We start from the raw sequence: 24,141 nt of genomic DNA, 5'->3' as shown, positions 1-24,141 counted from the left end.
GACCCCCAGGGGTCCCTGGTTTGAAAACACTGGTACTAACGCATTAGTCACAAAACGCCTCAACCAAACATTTAGGATTCACGGTTACAGAAACTATAGTCTTTAGTGGATTATCCTGAAATAATAAACTTGTTGACAAGCATTGTTCACTCCAGCAGCAACGCTTCAGTTATTCCCGTTTGCAGCTCCGGTGTCTTGTTTTACAGGTCCCCTCCATGATAGGAGCCCGATTTCTTTAGTTGGAGATAAGGAATGGAGAGATAACACAACCAATACGGTGGCAAATTTTGTGGGTGTGGATAAAGATAAGGATTAAATAAATCCCTGTGAAATCACGTTTATGAAGAGAACCATAATACTCCAGAAAGGGATGGGACGGAGTTGGAAGGTGAGAGAGGGATTTGCCTATGACAAATCAGACAGGAAGACAAAGAGTGAGGCCAGAGAGTGTCAGCGACTCTTATCTCGCGGAGCAGCAGGGAGCCGTTTATCTATTGTCCGGAGGTGGCAGCACTGTGGCCGTGACACGCACGATGGAACAATTAACTCGCTGGCATTTCGTCTTATCTAACATAACTCAGCACTGACAACATCTTTGGCCACAGCTGCTGCAGATCATTACCATCCGAGCAACAAAAAGGAAAATAAAAGACTTGCTTTGACATCCAGCATTGTCCCCGTATGTGAAGGGATGAGCCGTTCCCAAACTTTATTGGCCACTGGTTCAATCAGGTTGAAATTCATCTTCTATGTATAAGTCAAGTCTTTTAGAAAGAAGAACGATTTTTGTGTCCTGTACTCATACGAGCGCAAATGGCTTTTAAAGGGAATGGGAGATGAGACTCTGATTGGTTTACTGCACGTTACGCCCAAAACACACCCATTAATCGTTAAGAGCGCCGACCATTTTCCTGTCGTTAAACTAGCAAAAGTGGATTCAGACATGCGCTAAGCGCACTTGCGCCCTGTGCTTTAGACCACGCGCTTAGATCGTTAAAATAGGGCCTATTGTCTTAAAAAACTCCCTTATGTTGAAGTACATTTTACAATTTTGAAAGTAACTTTAATCTTTCTTGCATTCTTCGGTGTGTTCACAACTTGAATATGTATATATATATTATATTTGGGATATTATATATATAAAATGTAGCCATCTGCAGGTTAAAAGATTTTTGTTTGTGCCATCTTGGCTAAATCTGGCAAAATGTATCAATCATTGTGATGTTAATTAATGTGTCCCTCATAAATAAATCAAATAAATACAAAATGACTCAATTAAATGTTCTGTGTTCGCCCCGAGGAAATAAAAGCTTCATTCAGTGTTTAAAAAATGGTTTTTATTAGTGTTTAATTGCAAAAAACACAGTCTATATACAAGCATTAATAAAAACATTGACATTGTGTCTTTTTGTGGTTCATGATGTGTATTGACAGTCATGTCAATAAAGACCACAACCTGCAATTGTTTGTGCTTTTTTACATTTTAGTCCTTCATTTCAACTCCTTTGCTGTTTTACTATGGTAAAAGTCTACTCAAAGAGTTCATTCTACTTGCATTCAAGACAAATGAATCCATTTAAAAGCCAAACTGGAGTCATCCTCGGGATATTTCTCATTTTCAAAAGCCGGTTAAATAGCTTTTGACAATGTATATTCAAAACTGTTACGCATTAAATTCAAATTCATAAAAAAACATTGGTACATTTTTAATGTAAACAAAGTGTTAAAGAGCATCTAAAAATAGTCAAATAACAACAACAAGGTGACAGACGAGTACACAATTATTATAAACACAACATCATAGTCCCAGTTCTTCAAAAATAAAAATAGAATGGCCATAATATTATAAATAAGAGTTTCACTTGGAAGCTACATGTGAAGACAAAGTCCTTCACTTCTCAGACTCTCTCCAGCCTCGAGCGTTTCGGCCAAACTTATAGACAAGTCTACGTCCATCCACCCGTTCCAGGATCTCTCGTTTATAATAATACCTTTGGAGGTGAAAACAGAGAGAGAGATAGAAACATGTGAGAAGCTCGGAATACTGATCAGAATCCTTTCAAAAGTTGCAAAACTCCAGGGGAGATGTTACCTCATGGCTCGACTGAGTTTCTCGTAGGTCATACTGCTGTTATTTTTCTTCTTGCCCCAAAGCTGAGCCACAGCTTCCGACTTAAGGAAGCGGAAAACCCCTTCGGAGCGATCCTCCCATTTGATTAGGCCAGGGTTACGCTCGGGGTTCAGGAGAATGTCTCGGATGAACTCCCACAGGTGCGTCCCACGAGGGTCTGGGAAATATGGAAATAATTGAGATTGTGTGAACGGAGAGAGATGAGAAACCAAAGGAATCTAAAGCTTGAAAAAGCACATGCACGTGCCAGAGGTTTCGGTATGTGCTGCTGTCAGGTAGGACAACAGCTGGGTGAATCTCAGAACACATTAACAGAAAAAAAAACCCTTTAGGGAAGTAAGATATTAATAACCTGTCAACTTACTGTGTCTTTTGACTTGTGACCGTTTGGGATCTGAAAGGAGAAAATGGAAATGAAACCATATTTATTAAAGGGACATGTCACATTTCTTTTTGGATCAGGAAACTCCAATAACTATGAATAATAACTCCAGTTTTGGCTTTAAAATATTTTATTGCTTTTGAATACGTGCACGAGTCATATGAGCTGCGTCCTAAAATGTTGCCTTCAAAAATGGATCCTTCACTGCCTTTGATATCCCACAATCCTGTGCGTTCCATTCTGTGTCAGTTACGCTTAAAAAAATAAAGATGGTGTCTGAAGGTACAGTTGGTGGTCAGATTGTGTAAATGTACATTTTTGACCAACTTTTTCCACTTTTGTTGTCATTTCTAGCGATAAATTAGTACTGTAGTAATTTAAAGGGGACCTATTATGCAAAATTCACTTTTGCATGCTGTTTGGACATAAATGTGTGTTGGCAGTGTGTGTACACAACCACCCAATAGTGATAAAAATCCACTCACTCCTTTTTTATTAAACCCCATAAATAATAAGCAGTGTCTCCCAACGACCTGTTTTCAGAATGCGGCTTTAGTGACGTCACTAAAGCCACAGGCCCCGCCCACGAGTGTTGACAGACATAGACCCGCCCTGATCGAGTTCACAGCGACTTGTACACATCCGCCATTGCTGCACTGACGAGAATGTCTCCCAAGCGTTGTAGGTGTTGAGTGGCTGGATGTATTAATAATTCACATAGCTTTCTCTCTATTTACTCCCGAAATCTGAGGCAGCCGCTGAAGACGAGGTGGAATTATTTTGTTTTCAAAGAAAATGCTCCCTCAACTCTATCGAAATTCGTTTATGTACTTACGCACTTCTTATACTGTGTTTACTCAGCTCTTACGGTGATTTTCTGGAGTAAAACTGACGCTTCATCTTTTGTGTGATGAACAATAAACTTTATTAAACTCATCAGTATATTTTTGATCATCATTCGGACCTGGTCCGAAACAGCAGACTTGTAGGCTATTAATAGTGGATACATACAAGCAGATGACAAATACGTTATAACCGTAATTAAAATAAACTATACCTGTTCCATCTCTATACAGCACTCTGACTCTGTAGGCATTATTGTCTAACTCCGGGTCGAAATGAACACCATTACTGAGAGTTTCTGATATTATCATCATTCCGTGAGATGAAATTGTCCTGAGAGACTGAGCGCAAGCTCATGAAGCTCCGCCCCCTGTGCCGTGCAGCAGCAGCTTATTTGCATTTAAAGGGCACACACTAAAACAGCGCGTTTTTCTGAGCACCAAAAGGTGACAATTTAAACATGCTGTAAAAAATGATCTGTTGGGTATTTTGAGCTAAAACTTCACATACACACTCTGGGGACATCAGAGACTTATTTTACATCTTGTGAAAAAGGGCATAATAGGTCCCCTTTAATATACGCTTAGTTATCACTAAAGCTCTCTCCATTTTGGTGTAGAACAGATCATTAAACCTCAGAAGTCTGTCCAAAATCAGTTCCGTGAGATACTTTCATGGGCAAACGCTGCTTGCAAAGTTGCAAAGCTGCCTGATAGGGCAGTGAGGCAACAAGTCAGCTGCCTAAGATTTCAGACGCAGCCATAGGTTCGATTCTCAATACCGGCTGGAAAACGTACTGTAGGTTGGGGGAGTGAATGAAAAGCACTCTCTTCCACCCTCAAAACCCACGACTGACCCCTTCAATTGCTCCCCGGGCGCCACAGCGAATGGCTACCCACTGCTCCGGGTGTGTGTCTACGGTTTGCAGTGTGTTTGTGTTTACTACTCACTGCTCTTAATGTGTGTGCACTAACTTGTATGGGTTAAATGCAGAGGACAAATTCCAAGTACAGGTTACCATACTTGGCTTTCACTTCACGTCAATTTAAGGGTGCTTTGATGACCTTTTTGTAGTCCAGTTAGTATTCATTCCAATGTAATTGTATTATAACTATGAACATTAGTCTGTTAAATATTTATTTGCAAGCGAGTTAAAACAGATCCATTTATGGATTTATTTTCATGCATTTGGCAGATGCTTCTATTCAAAGCAACTTAAAGAAATAAATGTTTATCTGTTAATTGCATTCCCTAGGAATTGAACCCATAACCGTGTTGGTGCACTTAATAGATTTTATATGCATCAGGATAATTGAACAACAAATATAAGCATTACTATACTATACCATACCATACCATACCATGATACTGGCATAGAGAGGAAGCAATACTGTTTTTAGGATTAGCTTTAGGACAGTTCAAATTAAGATCATTTACCTGGGCTTGAGGGAGCCGGTGAGGCCAATGTGATGTTGGGCTGGAATGAGCTTTTGATATCAAACAGTTCTGAGGAAAGAGGAAATATGGCACAATATTATCAAACCATCAGATTAATATGTGCATAAATAAACACACACATCATCTTGGTTTCATAGGAAAAATGTAAATCACATAAAAATACGTTTAAAAAAAATCATCAATGGATTTCACAGGTACCTGAAGGGCTGTAAAAGCTGGGTTCTTCCTTGAAGGGGAGGATTGAACATGGGAAATCTGCTGAGGAAATTGAAGCACTTGGTCACAAAATTGCGACATGAGAAGTCTACAATTCTTTCAAGAGAATCGGTAAACTCCGTTTTCAGCAGCAGATACGGGGTCAATGTTAAAAGTCACTGGAATTATGTGAACTTTAGGGATTAAAACGAAATCAAAAGCTTTTTGTGTATTTACTCACCATCTATTTCTGTTTTAATGTCCCCTGGTATAAACATATCTGTTTGACCATACTGACCTGTCAGACATTAAGAAAAAAAGAAAAACAAAATGAGTGTCTAAAAATGTCTTCAAAACAGAGTGCATGTTTTATAATGACTATCATTAACATTCCCGTATCATGTTGTCTTAAACCAGTTTAACTTGCTGGCATGGTTCTCACATGTCACCTCTATAAGTTTTCTGGATTTTAGAAGGTTTAGTAATACACTGTAATGAAAACTGAAACAAAAGTATAGCCCTGACTGATTATGAACCTCTGGGTCTTGTTAGCAGCACCCCTCTGGATTCATTATACTGTAGCATACATGGAAATGTACAATCCATTTCATATATTTGTTTCTCTAAAAACAATTTCATGGGAATATCTATGGGTGAATACTGGGTGAACAATTCCCATGTACTATACCATAATGAATCCAAGAGGGACTCATGCTCAATGGCTGGACTTTCCAAGCTCATGCTTGTGAGATTTCACTAGAACAAACACTAATTTTTCCACAAAAGAATGCTTCTAGTGATTAAAATTGGGATCCCCAAAAGGCAAGCTCTGACAAGGATACTTGCCGCCAATTACACCACTTCGTTTGAAAATTATAAAACATACCGTCATATTATTTTTGTTGAACACTCCTTTATGCAACACTCAATGGAATGTTCAATGTTCCTGAACTACCATCCTTTTTTAAAAACTATTTCTGGCCTTTCTACCTTTATTTTGATAGGATAGTCAAAGAGACAGGAAATTAATAGATATAAGAGAGGAGAATGGGATCAGGAATGGACCACGAGTTGGGACTCGTGTCATCTGAAATAATGTTGCACCATGCCCTCAAGAACTTGAAACAACATTCCTATAGCAAACAATCGAAAGATAAACCCACACAAATGCAACTCTTATCCCTACCCCAAAACCCATAACCATAACATACTCCATGTCAGAGGGAATTAAAGGAAAACTACTGATTGTTAAGAAGACCTAACCCAAAGTCAACCCTTAAACCCAACCGTAACAATCTGATATCTGGTTGATCAAGGATCAGCAAGGTTGTTGATCCAGGACCATGTTCTAAATGACATCTTACCGTTCCACTTGAGGTCAGTCAGGCTCTGGAAAAGTATAGAACCTACGGATCCGGCCGCCCGGGTGAAGTCTTGGAAGCTCATGTTGCACAATTGCCTCCCGTCAAGGTCAAAGTTCTGGAAGGGAATGCTGGTGGCATCAATTTGGTGCATGTCCAGCGTCTGTTGGAGCCATTCCCACACCTGGTACTTGGTCCAGTTCTGTGGGTGAGGATCCTGAGACCAGAGCCGGCTTGTGTAACCGGATGTTACCATGGAAACTGGGGATGCAAGTTGAAGCAGAATAGTTTCAAAAGGATATAGAAAATGTCTCTACTGAAACCTTGTTTATGCTGGTTGGTCAAGTGGACCAATACTGCCACATTTGACCATTTTAGTGAAGTTGGTTGACCAAAAGAAAGACTTTATGGTTTATCTAGAGTGCACCAGATAAAACTACTAACTGGAGTAGAATGAAGTGAAACGTTTCTATGTTCAAGCTGGAGGATCAGCACAATTATGGTGTTTCCAGCTGAGTTTTCTGGTGAAGTTGGTTGAAGTCTTTGTCGTAGCAGGAAGTCTTACTGGTTTAGCTACAGCAGAGGTCTTCAACCCTGCTCCTGGAGACCCACTGACCTTCAATGTTTATTTCCAACCTGCTTCCACAAACCTATTTATGATTTTCAAGCAATCATGAAGACCTTGATTAGCTGGTTCAGGTCTGTTTGATTAGGGTAGGAGCTAAACTCTGCAGGATAGTGCGTCTCCAAGAGTTGGGTTGAAGGTCTCTGAGCTAGACTGCAGGAGAGTAGCATCACATGTGAGGACAATCAGATCCAAAACAATATATATGCTGTTGAACAGCTAAACAAGTCTTTTCAGCAGTGGTGAAACTAATATTCACTGAAGAAGATTCAGTTCCACACTGTAAAAAGCATAAAAAGTACCTCACACGGTTTCTAGATAAGTATGAATCACTTTCACTATCTCTATCATGGTCCCCTGTGCATGCAACTGATAACCTGGTAACTCCAGCAGTGACTGCTAGAGTAAATGATTAACCTGCCAGAGAGAGTCTCCGCTGATTAGTGATAAACGAAACCTACACCCTAAAATCTTAACTGGAATTACACTGGATGGCAGAATAACCATAAGTGCACCTTCTTAGACTCTTTAGTTCATGGTGTTTCAGATGAAAAAGACATTTACCATCAGCACAGTTGTAGTGAGCCATCCATGAAGCAGGTAGCTGGTTGTCGACACTCACAGTAGCTGGGATACTCATGACACCGCTGGCCTGAAGGACCATGATCCAGTGCTGTTGAATACAGGATATAGAAAAGAAACTTTACTGGTTGCCTTTATTCACCCAATGTAAATTTGGAAGATCAACATGGACTAGAAGAGTCTAACTTAGCCTTGGACATAAAGTTGATGCCTTATAGCTTGTTCCTGGTGGAAAACATTCTTGTAATAGTAAACATACATACAGCATCACAAATGGCCACGTGATTAAAGTATAGGCGTTATTCTAGTTCCCAGGTTTGATCAGTAAAGGAAAACAAAGGTCTTGTATGTACAGAGAGGTAAACGGAGGGGGTGAAAGTTGCGTAGGCGTCCTTCGTGCTACATTCAACCACACATGCAGATACATTTGCACAGGAATGTGTTAGTGTGTCTAACTGCTTTGCATACATAAAGGTCCACCTGTCCTTCAGTTAAACAGTTAGATCAATGGTACAGTCATACCGTGTACTTGCAACAGCATTATACAAAGCACTTTTTAAAATCATCTGTCGATGTGAATGCATTTGTGATCCAAGTTCCAGGTTAGCTGAAAACTACTGCACAAACATAATTGTGTTTGATTCTGAAGTTTTTGTACGTAGGAGCCCAATGAAAAACTTGAGCACAATCTAATCCCAATCAAGTATCCTGAAAAGCTGATTGTCTTTTAACCTTTATAAAATAATATTCTACTATGATCATTCAAAAACCCAGTTTTAAGATATTGTAGTCCCTGTTAAAAAAAGGTTCAAAAACTAAATTATGCAGTCTCCTATGATAAGAGAAATGTTGATTATAAATTATAAATACACTTTTAAAATACAAAAACAAAAGTATTTTATGCAATATTTGTATATTTTATGTATTTTTATGCCTGAGTTTACACTGTTAGCTTAGCAAAATGCTAACATAAACTCAAAAGAAAATTGTAAGTCACATAAGAAGTGCTATTTTTGTAGTGCACGGACTTGTTATTATTTTAGCTACTTCAAATCATTCGGTACAAGGTTCCATGATGTTGCTTTATGACCTATTGGATTTTCTAACTTTATTTGTGGGATCAAATGAAAAAAAAAAAAAAAAAAAAAACATTTTCTGTAACCCTTAAATTAGCATAATTATCAGTGTCTCACATGACATGGATCACGTGAGCTCCACCGATTGTAGACGAATCAGGACGCTGCTCATTTGCATAAATAAAAACTTTTCTCAGCTTTGTCGCATTGCTTGACATGCCTGAATCGTATCATCAACGCCAACTTCCGCTCAAGTTGTTATGTCCGGTTGTTTTGACGCTTCGAGTCCCTGTTAGTGTGAATGTCCACTTACAAAGAAACCCAGATCTAAATTAGATAATGGTCATAATCATAGAGAAAATATGTATGATATGAACATGGGGTGAAAACATGATGCTAAATTTTTTTATTAAAACCTCTTTTTTTTTGTGAATTTGTCAAAAAGAAAAAAAAGAAAAAAAAAAATTTCAGCAGGGTGCCAGTAGCAATAACTGTAATCAATTATTTACACAGTTTATTGACATTCCTGGGAAGGCTTGTAAACCTGTTTAGTTTGATTTCGTAGTCAACCGTAGATTCTCGTATACACTGTGTATAATGCTGTATGTGAACAACCTGCGTTATCTGCTCTGCTAACAGACTTCCTACTTGAAATCTGACCTATATTTGTCTTTTTATAGATCTAAAGATGACTGACCAAGCACATCATTTTATGGAATGTTTATAAAACTGGGGGAAGCTATATGCTAACAATAGGCCAAGATAATGTTCACACCTAGAGCAAATAAAGGAGGTTAGAAACTTAGCATTTGTATTGTCCTAAAAAAAAAAAAACTTCAACCACAGCTTAGTTAAGCAAAGCTAAAATTAATCAAAATGTTTCAATGTTCCTCCCACATTCAAATTATTTATTTAAGTTGCTACCTGACCTATTTTAAGTACAATCAACTTGGATGTTTAAGTCATTTCAACCTAAATTACATTAAACTGGCTTAAAAAATGAGTTGAATCTTGTATAACACAAATAAAGTTGAAAAGTGCTTTGATGAGTTAAAGCGATGTAAAGACATAGGTTGTCATAACTTCCTGATCATATTATTTTTAACAGTGTGTAAGTTGCTTATACGTATTTCTTTTTTTTAATTAGTAAAGTAAGTAAAAGTAGTAGTAAAAGTAGTAAAAGTAATTACTAAAATGTATGAATTAATTTGTGAAGCACAGAACTTTAACAGATCCCAGTTTCCCATTATGAATGGACATTCTGTATAATTACAATTTGTTTTACATAGCGATTTGAATCTACTTTTTTCAACACATAAGATCAAATCAAATTACTAATGAATTGCTCTTTGTCTTTTAACTGGAAAATCAGGTTGCCAGTTTCTTTCCACTATTATGAAACCCATCTGATGTTTTCATCCCAGACTGGTGTGTTACTATGGTGATGTCTACTGTAATGTATGAGGAAAAGAAATCTATAAACGCATTTTTTGGTGTTTATGACATTCCTTACAGTGACTGACATTTCCTTCACCTGTTATTTACAGCGCAATAGGGGCCATTTACACTCAATTTGGATGTGTTGTTTACAGCATGCAAAGGGTTTCCCAGTTACACAGGTGCCCTAAAAGTGTTTAGACACTTTCACACTTAAAAATGTCAGTGCATTACATAAAAATAATCAAACCAAATGGCATCTGCAACAAATTATGCTTTTCAAAAAAGTAAATTCACCTTTTCAAGCAATTTTAGCAAATTTTTTCTACAACTGGCCCCAATTTTAGTGGATGCATAAAGTCAGTTCCACTAAATTAGTTCTAACCGCAAAGTGTCAAAATAAATATGAACAGTATATCGTTATATTGAAAAGATTATTGACTTCTTATTGCCTTAAATTCTTAAGTACAACCAACCTAGATGTTTAAGTCATTTCAACTTAAATTACATTAAACTGACTTTAAAAAAAGTTGAAAATTGCTTAACTTATTTTGAGAGTTAAGGCAATTCTATCACAGTTGATACACAACAGATACATAGTTCTTGATTTTGATCCTGTTTAACGTGATTCTATGTTTAAAAACATGCAAATGTTGAGAGTAAAGGCAAAAAAGGCACAAAATGCACATTATTTTTATACAACTATTGATTGTCACTTGTTAAACTGAATTGTTTTGCATCATCTGGGACCATCACTGAAGTGCATGAGTGAATAAAACCTGTCCTGCAGAGAATCAAAGATAATTAAAGTGTGTCATATTGCTCACCAGAGATGATGAATGTGATCCAGATGGACTGCTACTTGTTGAAAGTTAAATGTCTTTTTCTTCTCCCTCTAAAGTTTTCAGCGTCTGTATGGGGAGAGAAGATTTCGGTTTAATGGAGAGACTGCGTTGTGTACCTGTGACACAGTTTAGGCCTGACAGACTTCTGTGACGGAGTGTGACCTTGTTCACCAATGAGGATTTTTATTCCGTCTGCTTCCTGTTGCTTTGATTGGCTTCTTTCATGTCAGGTTGGTTCCTAGGTATTTGCATACTGTAAGAAAGGTACTGTTGTAGCAAGTCACTTTCACTATGAACATACTATCAGTCTTTCTCTCTTTCTCTCTCGCCCACACACTAACCCACATGCTTCAGCAATCCTGTCAGTAATTAATCTATTGATGTTGAACAAGAACCAAACTATCCAGTCGTCCTTTTTGTTTTAACGTCATTTTTTTGCTTTTGTTTCTAAGGGCAAAATTAATAACAGAGCCAGTAAACAAAAATCTCACAAAGACTAAAATTATATATATTTCTGGCATTATTTGCATGGCAAATAAGCACATAATTTCATTTCTTTTGAATCACCATACTGTAAATTAAATTCAGTAAAACTTAATTGTTTTTGTCATTACTATAATGAGATTTTTTTTTTTTTTTCAACAATACAGTAAAAAATGGTAGTGGTCCTAAAAATAAGTTTAGTTTTCTTTATGCCATTTTTTGGGGTTACACTTTATTTTAAGGTGACGTCGTTACATTGTACTTACTCAAATAAGCACTTATTTAATATTAATATTAATTAACTACGTTAAAGGTATAGCGGAGGATTTTCTTTTTCCGGGTGGATCATCAAGACTATTGGTCCTCCTAAGTGTCAATCATTCTGGTGATATGTTTACGTAAGGCCGTCGTACGTGCGCTTGCGCACGATTCACACGATGGCATGCGCTCAAAACACAGGTTGGGCTTCCCACTGATGCCTCAGTCGCGAAGTTTCTACTGGACAGAAATCCATTTAAAATCACTGCTAGTAAAAGTTAATGTAAGCTATGATTAGCTAGTGTATGCTCTCTCGTGCACACGTTTAATAGGCGTTCCCTCTCGGGAGCAGGTAGAGTGCATTTTTTCAAAAAGTGGAGAGGGCGGTTCTTTTCTAAAATTCGGGAAAATCCTCCGCTATACCTTTAACTTACTATAGAGTTACAGCTAGGGTTTGGTTTAGGGTTAGTTACATAATATACTGTTATTATTACTATAGTAAGTACATGTAGTAACATGTCACTACGTCACTTTAAAATAAAGTGTTACCATTTTTTCTTTTGTCATGAAATATGATCTTATAGCTACCGAGAGGTTTCCTTTAATTATACACACTCACTAGCCACTTTAGGTTTACCTGTTCAATTGCCAATCACATGGCAGCAAATCAATGACTTTAAGTCTCACTCAGACTGTCAGCCCATGACATAAAACAGAAGGTAAACCGTATTTTCTTGACGCGCGAGAACAAACCTCGCTGGTTCTTGCTGAAGCTCAAACGTGCTATGTGAGTTGATGAATGTTTGTGTGTGAATAAAAGCCTAAATTCAATCTGTTCATCACATAAAGTGACCGAGTCTCTTCAGAACATTTTTGACCAAACCGCTCAATTCATATGGATTAGTTTAACAATCTATTTATGAACTTTTTGAAGCGTCAAAGTGGTAGTTGCGTAGCCGTCAATGGGAGGGACAGAAATCTCTCAGTCTTTATATGTGATCCAAAGACGAACGGAAGTCTTATGGGTTTGGAACGACACAAGGGTGAGTAATTAATGACAGAATTTTCATTTTTTGCTTGAAGTATCCCTTTAAAAGATGGGGAAAGAAGGACATCAATGCAGTAATAATCTCAAAATAGTAAAAAAAAATGTTTTGCATAAGACAAAACAACCCTCCACACACTGCAAACTCCATTGTCTATCAAAACATGATCAAAAACACGGCGCATGCCTCCTGATCTCAGGTCCATATGATCGAGATGAACACGCTGCCTCCTTGATCTGAGGTCTGAACGTTCACCGACATACACGGAAACAGCAGGCCGCGAGCGCTCAGGTCTGCAGGTAGCTTTACGCCTCTGATTAAAGAGACTTAAAGCTTTAAGACTCATAATGGGTGAACTCTGCTTCACTCTGACTCATATGAAACATATGTGCAGGATATTATACGTCTGTGGCCACACACACTTCGGCCAACGTAACATCTGCACACAAAGCAGGTCACAATTTGAGATTAGCTAGCAAACACTGTGTTGTTCGCACTGTGTGGAGTCTGATGAGATGTTTTTAAGAACTGAAAAGCTTTGAATAAAATATGAACTGTGTTATTATTTTAGCATTATTTACAGATTATAGCATGTGAATACGTTGTACCCTCTTATTATTTTGACTTATTGGATTGTCTACATTTCACTTGATGTACATTTGAAATACTCTGAGCTGCAAATCTCCTCAAAATGCAGTGAATTGTTTTCGTTTTATTTCATTGTACTGTTTCAAACACTTTCAAGATTAAATTAAGATCTAATCTACTGCAGCAACGCTTAGATTTAAGATCAGTATTTAGGCTGAGTCATGAGGAACCGTTGCCAGAAAACCCGTTTTGAAAAGCGAAACGTTCGCTTAGTCTGTGAAGAAGGGCTACAGCTCACGCGCTCATTTACAGACGAGAAATCCTTCTTTCCTTCCTTCCCTTCATTTTCCCCGATCCCTTCATTAGGCTCTCATCAGCACGTTCAAAGCTGTCATCTTTAATATTTCACATGAGGTGGAGAAAGAGACAGAGAAAAGAAAGAGAGTGGATGATTTTATTAGGGTCAATTACAGCTACAAATGGCAATTTCTCGGGCTAAATTGCAATTTTACGTCCTTTTTGTGAGAGAACAATGACTATGTAATTAGAGTAATGAGCACCGCATCAGCCGAATGATTTGTGCTGAATGAAGGGATTCTTGTGTGTGTGTGCATATGCACGTGTGTCTATTTGCTGAACATTGCACATGATGGCTAGAGTAATTATACGTATTGTCTAATTACACCAGCTGAACTGGAGAGTCCTATGTCGCTGTGTGTTATGACCGTATGTGTCTGACTTCCCTTCTCCTTCTCCTCCTCCTCCGCAGCAATTGCATTCTGGGACGACTGGGCCAATGAGCAGTTCCTCTCCAGGCCACTTGATGGCACTGTGAGCTCACTAAAGGGACACCACATGGCTGGAACACTAAAGTGCTTGTTTAATATATGAAAGCTGTCTTGTAAACCACTACTTGGAATGCAGTTTTTCTTTTGAGATATATATTTTTAATTTCACTTGTTTTTACTTTGTTTTACAATACAAAGACTTAGGCTACCATTCTTTGAAATGACCTATGAGAATGGTAAATGCTAGAAAAGGACCTTCTCCTATAGTAAGTGAGATTGCACGTTTTGAGAAAAAACAAGGAAGCATTTGTTATGTGCAAAACCTAACTCCAATGCTTCAGTGGTGTTGGTTGTTTCCATGGTGTTGCTAGGGTGTTTTGGGTGGTTGCTTATAGGCCCAATGCCAAGTTTCTATACTATTCTGTCGTATTTATTTTTAGGAAAGCATGATACCATATCTGTCGAGTTAATAGGCCTAAATAATTGACAGTACATTAAATTGTATTACATTTGTAAATAGTACAAAATTATTTAAAAATAAACTAATATTAAATAAATAAATAATATAAAAATCTATAAATATGAAACAAAAATACATATTTAAAAATGGTAAACAGTACAAAATTATTTAAAAATCTATAAATATTACATAAATATACGTAAATGATAAAAATAAAATAGAAATATATAAATATTTTAAATGTATATTTATAAATAAATATAAAAATATATTTTAAGATATAAATACATTTACATAAATTATTATTATATAATAAATGAATTAATAAATTTTTTTTATTATTAATTCTCAAATAAAATAATTGTATTATTATAACACTATAAATTGATTTAGACAATAGAATATAATTTTACTGTCCACCACAATTAATTACTGCTTTATTGGGATCAGTAGACATTTAATATCATCCATGCCACATGGTGCATCCCTACATTTCTTTGCCCGTTTATTCACCCTCAAGGTCAAAATCGCAAGTCTGATCACTTAAAAACACAGTAGCACACATTTCTACAACAATCTGCATGATTTGAGGTTTGTAGTGCGCTAGTTATGTATTACGTTTTTTTCAACTTAAAGGGATAGTTCACCCAAAAATTCAAAACCAAACAGTTTCTTGTCCATTCAATGGAAGTCAATGCTGCCCATCTTCAAAATATCTTCCTTTGTGTTCCGAGTACGAGTGCTAATTATAGAAAAGCTTCGTGATCTCTGTTCTGTATGAACGGTCTTTTCTGCAGCCCACCTGCAAGTCTGTGTTGTTGAATTAGCAATGCTCTCTATAGAACCATATAAGCCCCTGTTATCTGTTACATGCCCGGCAGCCTGCAGGCTACTGTAACGGCCCAAGCGAGCCTCCTGTGATCGGCATCTGCTGTCCAGCGCTGCCCTCTAAAAATCACGACCGCCATGGATTTCTCTGGCTCTGCTTGGGCAGAAGGGCTCGGGAAAACCAAGCTTCTGATTGGCTGGACATCGGTAGAGAGGCTTAAATTGGACAACAGAGGCAGAAGCTCTTCTGGAATGATAGTAGCACTAAAAGCCACAGGGTGTGCTAAGGTTGTAAATACACAGACCGAGTCACAGATGGGTAAATCACACTTCAAATCATTTCAAATCGTTTTGGTGCGCTGCCCACATTAAGTCACGGGTTTCTCCGCAAGAACGTCGACAGGCTTTTGCAACAATTATAGCGCTCTTTTGTGTCTGTGGAGGGGTTTTTGGGGAACAAATTAATTCTGAAAGACTCATTCAGACAGAACAGAACGCCGCTCCAGAGCTCAGCGGAGGGGAAGTGAGCTGTTGGCGCTGACATCCTCTGGCAAACCAGGGGAATAATGATTTTAAAAAAAAGCAAACAAACAAGCTAAATCGCGTGATTACACCAACAAAGCAGCACTTTTAGGTCGAACGTATCCCTCTTGCAGAACATGACGGGGATTATGACTCACTAGAACGCACTCACAGGTTCCTTTTCTCTCAAAATAAGGTTTAGTCACAGCCAGGGTCACGATGTGTCTTTAATTGTAGCGCTTTACTATTTCAGCATTAATATACAGCACCGGTGACTCATCGCTTTGAGGTGACATGGTTAAATTGAGCAGTAAGTCTATTCCAGTGGCAGGTGTGGGAGCCAGACGCAGCCTTCTCCATAACCTTTGTAGTAGATCTCATTCGAAGTCTATTAGCATCCTTCAACTCCAATCTTAACGTGAGAGACCTTGTTGGGTGCTCAAGCAATATGCATGCGTTTTTTTGCATGAGAGTGCCTGTGTTTACGGCCTTTGATGAGCAGTCATTTAGCTGACGCTTTTATCCGAAGAGATTCACGACAAATTACAGTGACAAGCCCCCTGGAGCAACCTGAGGTTACACGAATAGTTCACACAAACATTCGTAGGCATTGTTTACGCATAACCATACGCTTTCCTTTCTTCTGGGAAATGCAGAAATAGGTATTTTGGAGAATGTTCACACTGTTCTTTTACAGTACAAAAGAAAACAGTGACTAGAGTCTGTCTAGTGTTATTACGGTGAATAATGACTTCAATTTGTTCCTTACATAAGCTATTGTATGGCTTGATTAAAAACTTACCAAAAAAAACCTATTGAAAAATAAATGAAAATGTATCAAAATAAGAATGAAAAAAATAAAAAATAAATAAAAAAATAAAAAAATAAATTAAATAAATTTAAATAATTTATTTAACAAAAAAGAATAAAATAAAAAGTAAAATAAAACAAATAATAAAGAGAATAGCATGAGATAAATAACGAATAAAATACAACAAAATAAAATAATTATTAACTTAATATATATAGTTTGATTTCTAGGTCAATGCACTTATGATGACATAAATATAATGAAATGAAAAAACAAAACAAAAAAGAATGACAAAATTGAAATGAAAAGCATTAACATATATATATATATATATATATATATATATATATAAAAAGAATAGTATATATATATATATATATATATATATATATATATATATATAAAAAATGAATAGCATCACATAAAATAAAATAATAAAAATAAAATGTCACTGTTTCCATTAGACATCATAGTGTGATTTCTAGATTAGTGCACGTATGATGGAGGCTATTAAAGAAAACTGTGAGGAAAGGATAGAGCAGAGAGGACAGAAAAGAGGACTAGAGTGACAGTGACGGAGAGAGAGGGAGAGAGAACAGGGGGACAATTAGCATTGCTGTGGCCGTTTGTTTGACTAATTACACGTGAGCGATGTGACATGGGGCTGCTGGGGTTATTAATGGGATTCCTGCTGTTTAATGAACATGTCACACTCCTTTTGTACAAGCAAAAGGAAAGAGACTCCGCTGATCACAGACTGCTGCATTAGACTGCACTGATATACAACAAAACACTAACGTTAGCTTTTAGGGTTTACGTGTTTTCACTCACCAAATGTTGCAGTAATGAATAACAAATAATAAATTAGGAAAAGCAGTCACGTGCTTCATATAGACCTTATGCGGCAGAGAACAAGCATGCAGTCATCTTTAGAAAATAGTGTTTGAGTTATTGTAGAGTTAACAAAAGTTTTCATGAGCACTGTAATGTTAGAAGCGGATGCCATAACAAATGTCAGCATAGCGGTTCATTCATAAATCTGTAAGATCTTACCATCATGCTGTGGAAATACAAACCGGAAGACAGAACACAACGGGCTACATTATGTCTATATGACATGCAATGTAGCAAAAAGCATACTAATTTGACTATTTCTGCCCTATCTATACTGTATATTGCAGAAGTAGCAAGAGCAGTACGCTATTCCAAACATAGCTAGAGGATTAAGCGAACGAAAAATAATAGTATATTAATAAAAACTATAATAGTACACTAAGTAACACACTGAAGAGAACTTTATTCAGCAGTCCCTCGTATAGCTGAATAGACCAGAAGTGTGTCAAAATGGAACTAAAAATGATCTGTGGGTGTTTTTATTTTGTTTTAGTAGTTAAAAGTCAAGCCTTTCACACACATTTGTTCTTTCCACACACATATGCACAACACAATTGATGTGCGGTCCTCTGTTGAACACAAATAAATTCTCCCCATTGGCTTTTATATGGCGTATAATTGAAACCACTAGAGTTTGATTTTGCCCTCTGAGAGTCATTGTATATTTTCAAGCGAGATGGTCCGTATTTATGAATTCATAAATCTAAACGGTCGCACACGCAGAAAACAAGATCATCACGACGCACAATGAAGAGCGCCAATGGCTTTGCGTCCCATCATGTGTCCTTGTAAATGATCTGCATCTGTAGGCTATTCTTATGGAATAATGATGCTGTCATGCAGCACTACAATGATAATGCCGATCGCGATAACGATTATGATCAAAATTGCCGCGAATGGTGGTAATCTAAATAAAAATTATACTGCAATCATGACATTTTGTTTGATGTTGTTTTTACTTTGAAGCCTGCAGTTATGGTGTTTTAAGTTTGATTTATCGATCTTAGCAGTATGCTGATTAGGTTTAGCTTCGGTTCGTACATGTAAATCCCCCTTGGATTGACTTTTATGAACCCTTACAGCACACACTCTTACCCAGAATTCCTTGAAACAGCAGGAGACTTCTCCAGCAGTTATGGGGTGATGTACTTTTCTTTTTTTTTTGACAAGGGCACTCACAGTTTGCCACTTCTCTTTCAGGTTGAGGAACGCAGGAGAAGCCAGACTTCTAGGAGCTCTGAGAGGTGTAGAAAAAGAAAAGATGTTATCACAAAAAACAGACTTCAAGCTTCTCTGGTTTTAACATGAAAAATCACAAACACTTCATGGCGAGAGGACGCCATAAATATACCACTCGAGTGCAACAACACTTTTTTGGAGTGTTTCCAATTTCGTGCCACTACTAAGCAATAATGGTAAAAGATAAAAGAGTTCTCAAATATTTTTGGACTTTTTAAAAACATTTATGATTAATCTGCTCAAAATGTAACCAACTGTGATGACGTCATGGCAAATTTGCATAGTGATCTCGTCACACACCTCAACGGCACTACACTTCCCAGCATCCCTCATGTTTCCCATGCACACTATCAGCCATCACCTGATCAATGTTAATTCTACTTTTTGGTTCTTTTTAAACAAATTTTCGTTGGAGCACAAATATGCAAAAACTCTCAATATTGTGTTTGAAATGTAAATTACTAGATATTAACTTTTTGAATACAGTTTGTAGTTTTGAAACTATTGTAGTACAATATCACACTCGCAAATGTTGATTTACATTTAATTTACACAGAGAAAAAAACCTGAGCTTTCCTAAAATCTTAACACTATTCTTTTGCAAGCACTGGTATTTCCTTCAGGAAAAGCAAATCTAGTTTAGACTCAGTCATCCCTCAATTTGTAAAAATGAACAAGAAGTGTATTTACAGTAATCCACTTACAATGTAAGCCAAGCAGGGAAACAGGGGCAATAAACCTTTAAAATATGCAACTTTCACACTATTGTGGCTCTCAGACATCAGGTTGAACCCTTTTAATGAGTGATGTGTCTGTTCCAGGAAGTCCTTATGGGAATATTTAATGCCTTAAGAAAGTGTCAAATAGCACTTTGCCATGTCATCCTCAATTAGGGCTCAAAAAGGTTGTGGCAAACCAGAGTGCACTTAAAAGTGAGTGTGCTTCTCCCAGTTGGTGGTCAAGGATTCCTTTCACAAATAGTTGAAGGGAAAGGCGACTCACCAAAACAAGTACTATGTCTCTTTTTCCTCTCTTCCTTCGACCACCACCCCAAACACACACGTATCTATTTTACTCTTCATTAGGGGGTGAAGAGTAAACTGCATTTCTGCAGCTAATCAAGGAGAAATGAGAAGAGGCGCTGAGGTGAGACAGCAGATATTACTACCGCTGGTTTCCCAGCACTCTCCTCTCGCTCATTCCACCGCTGTTTTACATTCACACCACATCACCTAGCAGAAGAAGCACTAGTCATGTTATGAGTAAGGCAAACCCCTCTTTCTCTCTCTCACACACAGACAGAATATGAAGGAAATTGACAATACAGTGCATGTACACACTTAGTTTAAGTAGAGGCCCTGTTAACACCTGGTATTAAGGGAGACACAAAACCACGTTTTAATCCATCTATTTAGTCCACATTCAACCACTTCTGTCCTGATTTCTACGAGAGGAGGGTCTATGGGCGGGACTTATTCAGATCTGTCAATCTAATAGACAAAATAAGCTAACGTGCTTTCGTTTCTGCTCTGACAGCCGCAAACCCACGACGAACGCAGTGAGTGTGTGTTAGAAATCAGGAATGGTGAGAGAACATTGTGCTTGGTATGTTTTTCGTCTTCAAACCAAAACTTGGGTCTCCAGCCAAAGTTTAAATCTCGTCTGGCTAGCGCGCTTCCCATACTCTTTATGTATTAGGTCAGTAGGCGAAGAGTCGGCCCAAATTAAACCTGTTCATCATATAAAGTGATTGAGTTTCCTCAGAAAATTTCATAGACAGTATATAAACTGGACACAGCGACCCCATTGGATTCAACGGAGCCAAGTGAAGTCAATTAGAAGCACTAACTTCCTGATGGTCGAGCGTACTGCGCAGACTCAAACTGAGCATGACGACGTAGATGTGACGTGAGCAACCCGTCTGTCTTCTAGTAGCTGTGCCGAGAGAAATCTGAATCATTCCCTTCCGAAACTTGCAGAGACGGAGAGTGTGAGTAGGAGGTGTCCATGAGCTAGGAGCAGGAGAAACTTTTGCTAAGTATTCTGATTAATTACTTTGTCATTTTGCCTCCACGTCCCCCCGATTGCGTGCGAGCTTCTCCTCCTGACAGAGAGTCGCGTGGTTATGACGCAATCGTTAGCCTATTTTTACAAAAACTGCATCTACGGGGCCATAATGTAAGCTATAAGGTAATGGAGCCTTTTATACATTTTCGTGATTCTTTAGAAATAAATAATGGACAAATGGAGTCTTTAAACGCCTCAGATGTAAAGTTATTCGCTGTCAAAGTGACGCCAAAATGAATGGGAGTCAATGGAATGCTAACAGCAGGTGGGGGTCCGCTAGCCAATGGCGGCACCCGGGGAAACTTCAAAATAATATGAAACGCTGCCCCCCTGGAAAATCTGGACTTAACCACTCAATTCATATGGATCATATCTCTTTATGAAAGTCAAAGTGTCAGTTGCGTAGCTGTCTATGGAGGGACAGAAATCTCTCCGATTTCATCAAAAAGATCTTCATTTGTGTTCCGAAGATAAATGAAAGTCTTGGAACAGGATGAGGGTGAGTAATTAATGACAGAATTTCAGAATTTTCATTTTTGGGTGAACTATCCCTTTAAATGCGGTTGTCACCCCTGAAACTTTACAGTGAATACTATGTGGCCTCATAGGAAATGTGAAGGCTTTTTGATGTCATGGGAAATTTTAAAGGTTCTATGGCATTCTACAACTCCAAGCTATAAATCTCTTTGCAAGACCTTTATTTTCATACGTCTGGTAAAGTTTTACTCTGTGAGTGCAGCAAACTAAAACTCACATCTTCTCTTTCAAATGTACCAAATAAATTACCATGATGTTTTCAAATAGTTAATTTTCAGATGCAAGAACATCATTGCTTTTCATCATCAAAAACTCTGAGCTTGAGGGAGGCGAGCAGGGCTCTCGAGCTTTTGTTTATGCTGCTGTATACTTTGATCACGCGGCTTTGTTTGGGTTGATTGCGGTGGTGAGGGCAGATCCCACAGAGATGTATCTGCTCCATAGGACCAAAGGAGAAAAGACACGGAGCTGGACTGAACGGATAACAGAAACACTGAGCTGAAGAGAAAATGTAATTTCAGTACGGATGTGAGCCACACACACCATGTTGTCCAGTATAAACATGTTCCTACTCTGTTTCTTACCATTTTTATGCGGTTTTCTATCTTTGTTTTCACTCTTTCGCCATCTCCATTCATTGCTGCCTTTCTCTCATCCTTTTTCTCTTGTGCCTCTTTGCCCTAGCAGCAATTCCAATGATGCAACTAAGAAAACAGATTGGAACAGCATAACATTAGATAATGATCCGAAAACTCTGAACTGAGAAACAGAGAGATGTGGACATTTTAGCACAACAAAATCCGAGACTTTTGAAGTTAGATTAGCAAGAATCTCTCATAGATGCACTAGATGCATTGGTTTTCCCAATAACTCAGCTATGTTTGGCTCCAGAATGCTCTGAGAACATTAGTTTTACACTAAATTACACCTTAAGGTCCTTGCACACTGAGTCAGAAATTTTCGTGTGTGTTTTTTCGTAGGCTATTCGTCATTCGGTGGCTCTGACTTGTCAAAACACCTACGGATGCGAACAATGCAGAAAATCGAACCTGATCAGAATTTTTTTATGACGGACGAAAGTTTCCGAGGCAGTGTGTGAACATGACTGAAACAACATGAGGTCGTATTTATTTTTTAACGTGCGCAAATTTCAGACGAGAATTTCGGACAGAGCGTGCAAGGACATTTAATCTTAAACCATGCCCTCATAGAAACCTAATGACATTTAAAGAAAAACATGATTTGGCCATTTTTGTACACGTTCGCAGACGTTTAAAACAATTCACAAACCTGTCCACACATAAACCACGACACATACACCGTGACACACCAACATTCCCACCTCCTTCACAGTTTGCAGCTGCAGGCCTTGAGGCTGATCAACTGTTCTGACCCAACAATGACAGCTTCCTCCCTCCCTCTTTTACCAGATCGCTTCTCGCCTTGTCTCTCCATATCAAATCTCTCTGTGTGGCTACAGGCTGAAAGAGGTTCAGATGGTTTAAATGCTTCATTATCTTTTATTTTAACAGAGATTAGAGCGAGCCTGCGGTGGAAAGCGCTGCCTGTCGGGTCCGTTCTGCACAGCTTCATTAAACGTCAGCTACTCTCCTCCATAAATATACAACATGCCTGCAGAGGACCAACCAGCAGAGATCGGCCCCTCCTGAGTCGTGATGCCGCAATAAAGTTGTAATGGAGGATGATTGGCAGTTTGATCTTTGCATGGAATAATTTCCCATGCAACTTTAAGAGTTGTGGATTTAACAGCATAGTACACCAAAAAATACGCAATCATTTACACTATCGTTTAAAAGTTTGGAATCGATTATTGATCATAAAAATACAGCAAGAACAGTACAATTGTGAAAAATAATTACTAATGAAAATGTTTGAATGTATTGTAAAATGTCTTATATTCCTGTGATGCAAAGCTGAATTTTCAGCATCATTACTCCATTATTCTTTGTCACATGATCCTTCAGAAATCATTATAATATGCTGACTTGGTGCTCAGATATTATCAGTTATTATTGGTGCTGAATTGTTGAAAATGGTAATTGCTGCTTAAATGTAACAAATGTCAAATGTCACAGCATTTATTTGAAATAGAATTTTTATTTTCACATTTGCTTATTTAAATGCATCTTTGTTGAATACAAATATTTTCTTTCTTTCTTTCTTTGAATTTTGCTTACGCCAAACTTTGAATGGTAATGCAAAAATATTAAGCAGCCACTTTTATCAACAGTGATAATAATAATAAGAAATATTTAAGCAAATCAGCATATTATAATGATTTCTGAAGTATATCATGTGACACTGAAGACTGGAATAATGATGCTGAAAATTCAGCTTTTCATCACAGGAATAAATTACATTTGAACATATTAAAACACAAACCATATTAAAAATTTAATTCTGTTTCACAATTGTACTGTTTTTACTGTCATTTTCATCAAATAAGACAGACTTCTTTCAAAAACATAAAAAAATCTTAATATTCCAAACTTTTGATCAGTAGTGAACTTTGTTGTTCCTTCTCTCTGAACTGTCTCTAGGAGAGCTAGATTTTCAGTGAATAACAAATTAAATTTATTCATTTTTTGGGTGACCTACCGCTTTAAGTATGAGGTTTTATATGCATGTGTTTAAGCAAACTAGAGCTCACCTGCAAATCTCAGA

General features: G+C 37.6%; 1 protein-coding gene across 2 annotated transcripts; it reads right to left on the bottom strand.

Moving 5' to 3' along the window:
• Positions 1 to 1,317: 1,317 nt before the first annotated feature.
• Positions 1,318 to 11,228, bottom strand: ehf (ets homologous factor). 2 transcript variants are annotated; one of them, XM_084397693.1, is made up of 10 exons: positions 11,098 to 11,228; positions 10,918 to 11,001; positions 7,560 to 7,668; positions 6,374 to 6,631; positions 5,251 to 5,307; positions 5,013 to 5,072; positions 4,794 to 4,862; positions 2,496 to 2,525; positions 2,093 to 2,288; positions 1,318 to 1,991 (listed from the first exon to the last, which is right to left on the bottom strand). In XM_084397693.1, exons 3-10 carry the CDS (start codon positions 7,657 to 7,659, stop codon positions 1,892 to 1,894), a joined length of 870 nt encoding a protein of 289 aa, XP_084253819.1. In that variant the 5' UTR covers positions 7,660 to 7,668; positions 10,918 to 11,001; positions 11,098 to 11,228; the 3' UTR covers positions 1,318 to 1,891. The 2 variants fall into 2 exon arrangements, with proteins under 2 accessions (XP_084253819.1, XP_084253820.1); XM_084397694.1 differs by lacking the exon at positions 11,098 to 11,228 and having other exon boundaries at positions 5,013 to 5,069; positions 10,918 to 11,054.
• Between the last annotated feature and the right edge of the window lie 12,913 nt (positions 11,229 to 24,141).

This window comes from Rutilus rutilus, assembly GCF_951802725.1.
Source record: "Rutilus rutilus genome assembly, chromosome: 23".
NCBI classification, from domain to species: Eukaryota; Metazoa; Chordata; class Actinopteri; order Cypriniformes; family Leuciscidae; genus Rutilus; species Rutilus rutilus.
Note: the sequence above shows the minus strand (reverse complement) of the source record. Positions and strands in the feature narration are given on the sequence as shown.

Excerpts from the sequence above, each read along its gene's own strand:
- ehf (XM_084397693.1), bottom strand. The coding sequence starts at position 7,659 with ATGGTCCTTCAGGCCAGCGGTGTCATGAGTATCCCAGCTACTGTGAGT. Across the intron at positions 4,863-5,012 it reads CAGCTTTTACAGCCCTTCAG|AACTGTTTGATATCAAAAGC; the intron begins GTACCTGTGAAA and ends CTCTTTCCTCAG. Across the intron at positions 2,526-4,793 it reads ACCGGCTCCCTCAAGCCCAG|ATCCCAAACGGTCACAAGTC; the intron begins GTAAATGATCTT and ends TTCTCCTTTCAG.